The sequence below is a fragment of the Notolabrus celidotus genome, chromosome 18 (genome assembly GCF_009762535.1).
Source record: "Notolabrus celidotus isolate fNotCel1 chromosome 18, fNotCel1.pri, whole genome shotgun sequence".
NCBI lineage: Eukaryota > Metazoa > Chordata > Actinopteri > Labriformes > Labridae > Notolabrus > Notolabrus celidotus.
This window is the reverse complement of record NC_048289.1, coordinates 22,487,691-22,499,238: the sequence shown is the minus strand read 5'-3', so window position 1 is coordinate 22,499,238 and position 11,548 is coordinate 22,487,691. Positions and strand designations below refer to the sequence as shown.

Genomic DNA, 11,548 nt, shown 5'->3' with positions numbered 1-11,548 from the left:
GGAAACATATTCGGAGATCAGCAAGGTGAGGAGACGAATTTGATTTCCCTCTGTCTATTTGCATATATTTTTCTAGCCGACGTCTTCGGGGATTTATTCTATGATAATGGTTCAGCGATCGTCACGTTTCTAATCACCAGTTGGACTTCTCCTCAGCAGCCTCCAGGAGAGGCTGGCAACTCCACCACACTCTGAGGTCTACAGCATATCACAGTACTGCAAAGCACAATTAACACTGTTCAGGATACATTTTCCCACAATATTTCAAAGGAACTATTTTGAGTATTAACTCACATGTCTAGATCACTTACTAACCGTGACAGATTAAAGACTTTCGATTTATGTAAAGAAGAGATGGAGAGGAAAAGAAGTCAGAGATGTTTAATGGAATTCTATGATCAACTTTCTATCCATCGCTAAAATGTCTCCTTGAATCAACTGACTTTGAAGTAAAGAATGAATAAATTACACTTATTTTCTTAATAACATTTGCAAATTAAGACATCAATGTACTTATTTTCTATATCAATATATATCTATATCATTCACTTTAAGGTTTAAGGGAATATATTTATTTGAGTGCTGTGAAGGGGGGCTGCACATTTCAGCTAGAGTGCAAAAGTCGTGAATAATTTAGGACTCTTAAAATTGTTCCATACATCAAATAAGTTCTGCTAATCTACAATTCATAAACTCATTAAACCTAAAGAAAGGAGGGAATCCATACAGTCTAAATGTATCAGTATGAAAACGTAGAGTCTTCTGGCTCAACCCAGGAGAACAGTTAAAAATGGTTATTCTTTTAAAGGGATAGTTTGGATATTTGACAGTAGGGTTGAATAAAGTACTCTAACATCATTACCTTCAGTGGTTGTCGGTCAGCACTACTCTGTTTGGAGAAGCCGTGCTGAGGAATGACATGAAAGCTAAGCTATGTACTGCTGTACACAGGGCTGTGAGAATGATGCACTTATACTTTTCAAAAGGAGTTCCACTTAAACAAACACAACATCAGTTTGTGTGTAAGTCTGAAATATTAACAACAAGCATATAAAATCAAATCTCAAAGCACTTTTGAAAATAAGTGACAATGAACAACAAAGTAATAATGCAAAAAAAATTCAAAATAAGGTTTTTAGCGAAATAGAGTATCTGTATTGGTATAAGTATAAGTAACAATATCAGTATCTCTATAGACATCTGCATTGGTATCAGTATTGGTATCTGTATAGGCATCAAATCAGTATCAGCATCTGTATTGGTACCAGCATCTGTATCAGAACCACTATTGGCATTGGTATAGGCATCAGTATCAGTTATGGTATCAGTATCATTATCTGTAATGGTACCAGTACTGGTATCAGTATAGGTATCAACATCGGCATCTGTGTTGGTGTCAGTATCCATACTGGTATCAAATTTGGCAAGGGTATAGGCCTCAAATTCTATCAGTATTAGCATCTGTATCGGTACCAGTATCAGTATTGGTATCGGTATAGGCATCGTATTAGTATCGGTATAGGCATTGGATCAGTATCGGTATCAGTATCGGCATCCGTATCAGTACCACTGTTGGCATTAGTATAGGCATCAGTGTTGCTTATCGTATCAGTGTCAGTATTAGTATCAGCATCTGTATTGGTACCAGTATCAGTATAAGTATCTGTATTGTAGGGGTGAGTATTGCCAAGATCCTCACGATAGGATACACATCACGATACTTGGGTCACGATACAATAGTATCACGGTATATCACAATATTGTGATATATCGTGATATTCTACACAGTAAACTAAGAAAAAAATAGGGATGGTGTAAATGTAAATCACACGATATTGCTCAAAATTAAAAGGACAAATGAAGTCAAAACTATTTGATTGAAGACAACTTTTCCACTTTATTGTTTTTGAAATACTGAAGTTGTATTTTAGTTCCAACTCGGCTAAAATGTGAATTTTTATTATTACAAAAATATAGATATTAAGAGTTGAAATATCAATATCATATTGGAGGTCAAAGTATCACGATATATTGCTTCAATATTTTTTCACACCTCTACTGTATTGGTGTCAGTATTGGTACAGGTCTCAAAATTGGTATCGGTATAGGTATCTATATTAGTAACAGCATCAGTATCGGCCCTGATCTTCACAATTGGTGCATCTTCAAAGATTACACTGAGTGCTGTTGAGTGATAATAGAATCTGACAGCTGGCTTCTCCAAACATGTGTAATGGTGACCACTGACCACGCACACTTAATGGGAGGAATTTCAGTACTCATTGTTCTTCATACAACCCTACTTTCAAAAACAAAAAGGAGCTCTTTCTTTAAAAGGACAGTTTAGGTTTTTTTAAATGGGGTTGTGTGACCAACATGGTGATAGTAAGTGTGCCACCCACAGCAGAGGCCAGTAAGCTCAGCCTCTTAGTTGAGAAGCTTGACGGGGTACTGTCACTGCTGCACACTTCGCAATCTGTAGGTAACGTTAATTAGCTTATTTTAAAATTAGCTTATTATGTGGTGCAATTGGCCCTGTCTGCAGCCGTGTACAGCCTAGCTTTTGTGCCAGTTCTCCAGCTAGTTTCTCAACAAAAGGGTCCAAGCTGACCGGCATCTCCCTGTGGTAACACACTTACCATTGACAAGTACCTCACACACCTCTATTTGAAAAACCCAACTATCCCTTTCAGTCACAACACCAAGCAGAAAAAAGTCCCTGCTGGTTCTCAGCGCATATTATCAGTTACAGAAGATAGCTGTGATTGTATTGCTGCGGGTGTTCCTGCAACAGCTACTCAAACCAAGCCAGAAAGAGTGAATGTGCCACTTCTGATCACAACCAGGGCTCCTAACAGTGCAGGGTGGCAGGCACTTAGCCCTGCATGCTTTTTACAACCCACCCCTGGATTTTGCAGGAACATTTTCTAGCTTTTAAAGAGACCGTTTTTAAAGAGAACAACAATGAACTGTCCCCCCTTTTTTTTAATTACTAGCTCCTGCTCATTGCTTCCACATCCATTTAGCTGTAAAGTAAAAACTCATGTAATTCCATACAGGGATCTAAGACTATGTACAGCCTAAGAATATTTGCTTTTACTATATATAAATATCTGTTGTATAGCATCAAATAGGGCTAATACCATTTTAATGAGCGGGAAAGCAGCCAATATCTACAAGAAAACAGCATTATGCTAAAAGACGCCTGCAGGAGCAGTACAACAAAGTCACTCTCAGAGCCAAAAACACTGCCTGAAAGACAGGAAGCGCACCTAAGTGGTTTTGAGGGCATAAAAGAAACCGTTTATCTACTTTCACAATCAATACCTTGCAGACTACTTGAGATCACTGGTTTGACCTTCACGGGCTCCAACATGCTGCTTTCTGTTGGCTTCATGTGATTCACACCATCACTCCTGTACATGGTTTCTTTCAGTAGTTACGCTGTAGCATCAAGAGAGAACTAGATGTTGATCTGTACCTTAAAGAAGTGCAATTGATTTATTATGTGCAATACTGTGTATTTTATACTGTTTTTTTAAAAAAGAGAAAAAAAAATAAAGATATTTAATATGCAAAATATAAAAAAATAAAACAAACATCTACAGAGCTCTCAAAGGCTAAAGAAGGCTGGGTATCATTTGTGCAGAAAACAGAGTGCAAACAAACAGGATGCTTCTTTCATTGAGGACATCACAAGGTCAAAGGTCAGCTCATGCAAAAAATGTTGGGAAAAAAAAGATTGTTTTTTTTGTTTACCTCTCTTAGTGTTTGAGCGTAAGCAGCACTTTTAATTAGATTCACCCCTGACTGTGAGGTCTGAATTATCCGGTGTCACGGTCAATGCTCTCAGCAAAACAAATACAATACAGTTTACGTCAGCTGCATTCAGACGTCAGCAGAAAACTGACACAAATACCTCACACCTGAGGCAAACAAACTAGCACAATCTGAATTGCTAAGCACTCAGCGGTTAGTGAGTAATTTGGTTTGCTTGTTTTTTCATAATATGGGTAAGTCAACCGTGCAATGTAGGGTCTCATTTAAGTTAAATCTGGATATTCCGTATGCAAAACCAATCAAGTCTACGATCTTTTGAAATGAAAAGCAGAGAGATAAAATTGGAAATCCGACTAAATCCGTCCTGCTTCTCTTTGATGTCGAAGTGTGGCACAACACGAGAGCAGACTCCACCAGAGGGATAAGCAGCTAAGGGCCTCCAGTGCAGGAAGTCAACCTGCCTTCAGAACCTGCGTCTGATCCAAAGCTTATACTCACAGCACATTTCGTGCCCCAGTCATCCTCGCTTTAATGCTGCCTTTTGACTTCCAAGCACGTTTCCGCTTTGGGCCTGTACGTGCACCTGGTGGATGTTGGCCTCAAACACCATGAGGTAAAGCAGGGACAGAGCTCTGAGTAAAAAGCCCCAAAGCTGCTGAGTAACAGTTTTCCGGATGCAGGAAGCTGCAGGAGACGTTTTTGCTCCAGGGCAACACCAACCCCCTCTGTCCTCTAACCTGTCACAGGGCCATCTCCACAGGGCTTCCCTCAGGTGGATGTTTACAGCACATTGCTGATGGTACAAACAAAAAAAAAACCCAAGAGCATCTTCACATATTACACTCTCAAACCCTTCAAACGCAGTCCTGTGCGGTTTGAAGAAGACGAGCAACACCATGTGAGTCCCAGTGGTTTTCACACAGCGTGCGCACGCCTGACATGAGCTGTCGCAGGGTCACTAAACCCAGGAGGATGCTCAGAGTCAGAGGCAGACTATCAGCACAGGAGAGGAGAGCAGAGGTGCAGCGAGTGAGTGATAAGTGCATGTTGGAGGCATTATGATGCAGTGCCATATCTCACTATGCTTCTTCTCTGAGAGAGCTCTGCAGCAGTCTGGCTGGCAGGAGAGAGAAAGAGAGAGGGGGAGAGGTAGAGAGAGTTGACAGAAAGGGAGAGGAGACGCTGAGAGGAGTATAATGACAGGTGCAGATATAAAGATGCAGAGATAAGGAGAGTGATTGATACAGACGGTCATAGATAGAGGAGGAGATTCTGATCTGAACGGACGTCGCAGAGATGGCTTAGTTACAATATGTTCAGTCAGTGAGTGCACACAGCAGAGGCCACGCTCCAGCCCCTATGGCTGGTCAGTCTCATGCTGTCAATCAATAATAGAAGTACTCCCCTTGCAGCTTTACACCTCATTCCATCTCTACACAGCGGAGAGAGCCCCAATGAAGCATTGCAGATAACTTGTTGACAGTTAAGCCTCAAAGATACGGTTATGAAATACTTCTTAAAGACTTCAAACAACCCAGATGATAAGACTTCTGTCTGGTGATGTGTGCATTTCCAGATCTGATGTTTTAGGTTTATCTGAGTGCTTACAAAATGTGGAATCTCCAGTATGTATAGATGTGGCCAATGCTCAAGCATTCAAAAGCCTGGTTTATACTTCTGCATTGACTCTTGGCAGCAGTGGCCGACCAACGTGAGCACAACATACTTGTGCATCAATACTCCGCTGAAACGCTTGAGGGCAGTGTGGTCTCTCTGACAGGTGGGACACCTGTTTCCGTCACCGCTACGTTTGCTGTTTGCTTTTTCACAACGATTCCAAACGTGTTATGTGAATTTAGAGCGGGTACATATTACTGTTAATCATTCAGCAGTGATTACAGGGAATACACAGCTGATGTGCAGCGATTCTGGAATTGCTGCAAATGAAGGAAGTACAACGCCAATGAGCGGACCAATCACAAGGCTTGCAATCCTCATCCATTTGGTGCGTAGCTACATTTTGGAGAAGGTGCACGTCGGTTACAGCGTTGATTTGATGCAGAAGTATAAACCATCCTTTAAAGGTGTCATATTATGCTCTTTTTCATCAAAATATATTGGTCTAAGAGGTCCCCAAAACATGTCTTTAAAGTTTATTGCTCAAAAAACACTTTGAGATCAGATTTTGGCATGCCTGAAAACCCCTCTTTTTCAGCCTTGCTCAGAACAGGCTGCTTTCTGTGTCTGTGCCTTTAAATGAGAATGAGCTCTCTGACAATGCCCCCTCAGGAAGTGGATGTGGCCTCGGCTGTCCAGCACAGTGATCTAATGTTTACATGTTGGCTGCATAGACATGGCTGCTCACAGACCCGCGTTACTTAAACCCTCTGAATATGATCCAGAATCTGATCCTGACGGAGAGGCACCTGCAGCAAGACCTTTCTGAACCATTGGTCACAGATTTAGTGTTCTTGTTGTTTTATTTGGCAGTATGTCGATATGTGTCTTGGTAAACAGCTACGAACATATAGCTATGTGGCTATGCTAACTAGCGCTAGCACTTTTCCATGAAAAATAAAAATCATCCACTAGATCTTCAAATCTGCGGACGTGGGGAGTAAAACCGTCTTTTGTGTTTATTAAGACAGCCTACAACTAGCATGCCTCCCTCCTAAGCTCCTTGTTAGCACACGTGTGCAGGGAATGAAAAACGGAGGAGGAGTTGAGTTGTATTTTATACAGTCTATGGGCTGAACAAGGTCCGAGCTCTGACTTCTGCGTCTACTTCTATTCCACATGGCTGGAACCTTAAAGTGGTCTTCCTATTCATGTAGATCTGCAGTGCATATTCTAAATCTTACACTGCAGTGAATTAAATTCAAGGTCAAAAAGAAAGAACTCCGCAATTCCAGCAGGAACAGCCCCGAAATGCTTCTTTCGCCATCCCAATGTAAATGTATTCACAAGGACTTGTCCCAACCCGAGTGAGGGTGGACAGGAATGTTAAAAGAAGCAGCCATCTAGGATGTCCTGCAATGCAAATGTGTAGCAATTGCCATGTCGATGTCGCCAACAGGGGTAGCACTGCAGTGACAATACACAACAACGAAAAAAAAAGACCCTGATGCCCGCAAGCCGTCACTGTGGTCACTCTCATCAACATTCTGTGTCCGGCATCGCCAGGAGAGAGGAGAAAGGAAAGAAAAGAGAGGAGAGAGACAGAGTAGAACATTAATGCATAAATCTAAATGTAAGAGGGTGCCACTCAGAAGAACAAGGTCGATGGTCGGCTGCAGTGGTATGTGAGCTGCGGTGCGCAATCTGCCTGCAGAGTAGGCTGCAGAAGCCACAGGAGTCCCCTGATTAGAAAGCTATGACACTTCCTGCGGCAATAAATGGGTCTCATAGCTGTTAAAAAATTCACCTTATTGATCATTAAAAATTGATTCAGTGATTGTATAATGTAAAGCCTTTGAGTCAAAGTCCCACAATGCTTCAGAAGGACAAGGCTTTGATGTGACCTCAAACTGTTCTCAGGAAAAAGGACACTCTGTGTACTGATGCTCAAAATTATGCAGTTCAAGTACAGTGGCTAGCTGCCTATAGAAGCTGCGGCTGACAAAGGCAGAGGTCAGCGGGGACAATAAAACTGTATAGAGGGAGTGCGGTATGGTAGAGGACGACGGTAGCGCATGTATACAAAGTAGATAGTTTCAATAATGGCTATAGCGGGTCATGAGTAGAGCAGTTTCATTAACCAGAAAGGACAGCAGCATGCTTTCACGCTGTTCAAGAGTCACTGCTGGAAGTATATAACACTATTTCACCCCCAACTCAGCAGGGATGCTCAAATAGATGCACTTAGTTTAATAAAGCAGAGAGGGTGAATGCACATGCTGCATTTATGAGTGCTGATAACCTTTTTCACAAAGTTGTTGATTATATAGATGTTCCTATATCAATCTTTCCCCCCTGATACCAACTGAAATATGTAGCCTAATGGCTGGCACACATTACAGGATTCTTCAAACCTTCACACATTTAGAGACGACACACTTGATGATAGCAAAAGACAGATCGCACAACATCTCTCCCTTCTGATCTTATAGTGTGTGGTGTGCACTGCAGAGCACACCACACACTAACCGATTCTTCAGCAGAGTACCAGGTTCTTCAATATTCCAAATCTCGCGTAGTAAAACATGACTTCGGTGTAAACAAACATGGTGGACGAACAGGAAGAAGCGATGATGATTGTTTTCGGCCTCTTACTTTCTGAAAACACACACACAAAAGAAAAAGAATTATGGAAAAAGTCATGGAGACAGCGGGAATGTGGGCTGTATGCATTACACAGCGAGTTGGAGGTGAGTAAAAATTGTATTACATTTAACTTGGAGAGATGGGCTGTGCGTGTCAGCTCGCTTCTTGATTGGCTTTTGCTCCAGTACACGTGACATTACACACTCTAAAAGCGTCCCATACACTACAGGATTTCTGGTCGCAAATATTAAACATGTTCATTATTTACCATCTCTCCTTCTGTGGCCTTCCGAGTGGCTCCGACAGGAAAAAATCACTTCCCACACCACAGGAAAATCAGACACGATGTCGTTTGCAAACATCAGACAATTGGCCCTTTGCTGGCTTTGACCGTAAGGGGGAGATCAAATTATTGCTCTTCAATGGCAGTTCCTAGCTACAAACCAGTTTAATCTTAGGTTGGATAATAAACGTCAGTAAAAGAACGACCATAATGTTACTAGCATAAGCTAATATTTGACTTTTTTTTTTCTGGTACTACACTGCTGTTGTTTGCTGCTGCTCTTAAACAGTAGCTACAGTCAACACATTATTAATGTGTAAGTTAAAGGAGGAGGAAACAAGTAACATTTTGCGTAGTATAATTAATATTCGGAAAACAATGAATATGAAATTTTGCTAGCTTTAGCTAATATTTGACTTCATGGGAGTACCATGCTGTTGTTGTTTGCTATTGCTCTCAAACAGTAGTTCCTATAAACAGTCATTATATACCTTATTTATGTGTAGGCTGCTATTTTTTTGGGAAGAGGATACAAGTAAAAATTGGGGTAGGACAATTAATCTCTTGAAAACAATGACTGACATTTTGCTAGCTTTAGCTAAGATTTGACTTCAATTGAGTACCATACTGTTGTTGTTTGCTATTGTTCCCCAAAAGTAGTAGCTAGCTAAAGTCACAATATACATTGTTGATTTGTAGGCTAATTTTTATGAGGACGAACTAAGAATGATTAATGGTCACAACGAGGCATTAACTGGGACACCTGCTAATAGATCCTAAATCAGGGGTGTCAAACATACAGCCCATGGGCCAAAACTTTCCCACCAGAGGTTCCACTCTGGCCCCCGGGACGACTTTGCACAGTGAAAATTTTGCAATTTTTCAATAAAAGTAACTGCTATTTCAGATTTGTCCTCTGGGGGTCGCATAGTGCTGATGGAGCGCACCTGAACAGCGCTCCAGGACTTTTTTTCTCAAAGTGAGGAAAGGGGGGGTTTAAATACAAGGGGGAGCTGGTAGATTGTCTATGTTTAGAGCATCTTTTTTCAGATAGTGGTTCAAACTCTCTGAGCAGGAGCCAGGCAGGACCATGAGGAGTCATGAGGAGCCCTGTTATGAAAATGTAAAAATAGAAGCACTAAATAGTGTAGAAGTGGGGGTCCAGGACCTCTCTAGGTGGCTGGGAGAGAAGGGTCAACAGGAAGGTCTCTGTTTAACTCACAGTTTTATTAGCTTTACACTACGTGGAGTGATAGGAGGTGGTGATCTATTGTACATTTCCCTTCACATCTACAGTACATGTCTTGTTCAGTGCATCGCTGAAATACAAGACATAGAAGGAGATAAAAATTAAGGAGCACCGAGACTGTCTCTCTTATATAAAATTACTTTACTGCAACTTTGAAAGAGAGGAAGTGTGTGAGAGAGGAAGAGTAAGAGGACACAGGGGACGAAGGGATGAGTGCTGCAGACGTATTATAGCGCAATGACATAACACACACACTCACAAACACACAGGATGATTAGTGTGTGATAACTCAGGGTACTGTTGGCTTTATTAAATCACTCTCTGTTGGTATAGTTCAGTGACGGGTAATAAAAGCAGATAAGCTTCCATTTAAACAGGTGATGCTGCTTCCTGCTGCTCCCCAGATGGAGAGGGTGCTGTGCGTGCATGCACAAGCACACGATAAATAATTATGAGCATGGGGAGGAAGGACGGTAAACAGTTAGAGTATCAATATAATCAGTCCGTATTGTATGACTCCCTGTTTCCCAACTTTGAAGTCAAGAGAAAATGTCTCCCTCATCACTTGGCTGTATTCAAATAGGCTGTAAAACTACCTTTAAGTGCCCTCAGAGGATTCTCTGTCATAAAACATTGCGTAAAAACTACATAAGCTTATTACCTGAGGCTCGTCTTCAAAGTCACATCACATGCTTGTGCAGCTCTAATAAATTAAAGCATCAACAGGAAGTGATAGGACATGTCAGAGAATACAGAATTTGGCATTCCTCAGACTCTCTGAACTCATGAAAATGGACGACGGCTCGGTCACGCAGGCAGAAAACATCTTTATAAGACAAGTGAGGAATGCTTTAATTGTAACTGAACACGAGCTGAATGAGAGTTTGGAGGAAGGATGCTAACAGCAGTTTAAGACAGGGGTGTACACTGATTAGATTGCAGTGTGGAGCCTCAGAGATGTTTTAATAAATGAGGGATCAAACACACAAACAAGTAAACACACACCCACCCACACACACACACACACACACACACACACACACACACACACACACACACACACACACACACACACACACACACACACACACACACACACACACACACACACACACACACACACACACACACACACATACAGCACAATCATGAAACAGCAAAACAAAACACACACACACATATTGGCACAAACAGCTGGCTGCAGACTGATACCAGCAGATCAAAGAAACTCTGAGATTGAGGTTTTGTGAAAGCTTTCTGCCAAGGTAGACTTTACCTTTAATGATAGCTTTGGAGCAGATTTGGAGCTGCACAGGGCCTGTGGGAGTTAAACTAGCTGCGGAACAGGAGCTTCCAAATTGGAGTGAGTGTGTGTGTATACAAGTGTACGTGCGTGGAAAACAAGGAGTGGAAAAAGAGAGATTGGAGGAGAATCAGTGTACAGCTATTAGCTGCAGGGATCAAACAAACTTACGATGTGAGGGGAATCTCTGCCCATGGAGATGACCGTCCTGTTAACTGTCCTCAGCAGCTTCTCCATGATGATCTGGATGTGCCACTGGGTGGGACCCTGGAAAAAAATACATGCATATGTTAAAGCCACTGACTTTATATAAAGATTGGCAACACATCACCTCTTTCGGTGAACAAAAGTGAGGCTAAAACACCCTCCATGACGAGCGCTGACATCTTGCGGCGGTGGTGTTTTTGGAGTGAGAGATGGAACGAGCCACAGTTCCATCTTCCTGCCTCCTCAGCCGCCAAATACACATTTAACTCACTCATTTAACAACAAAGACCCCTCAGATTGGCAAAGTCTGAAGTGTAAACGCTTCTGGAGTCAGTTTGAAGTGGACACATTTTGGTTTTTTTAAATATATATATATATATGCTTTTGGGCATTTTTGCCTTTATTTGATAGGATAGCTGAAGAGAGACCAGAAATATGGGGAGCAGAGAGCGTGGGAAGACAT

At 41.7% G+C, this 11,548-nt stretch overlaps 1 protein-coding gene across 1 annotated transcript in view; it reads right to left on the bottom strand.

The window, feature by feature from the left end:
- Window positions 1–11,548, bottom strand: part of dock1 (dedicator of cytokinesis 1) — a 303,695-nt gene that overhangs the window by 169,268 nt on the left and 122,879 nt on the right. The window contains exon 27 of the mRNA XM_034707590.1: window positions 11,050–11,145. Coding sequence (XP_034563481.1) covers window positions 11,050–11,145 — 96 coding nt within the window. The remainder of the gene's footprint in view (window positions 1–11,049; window positions 11,146–11,548) is intronic.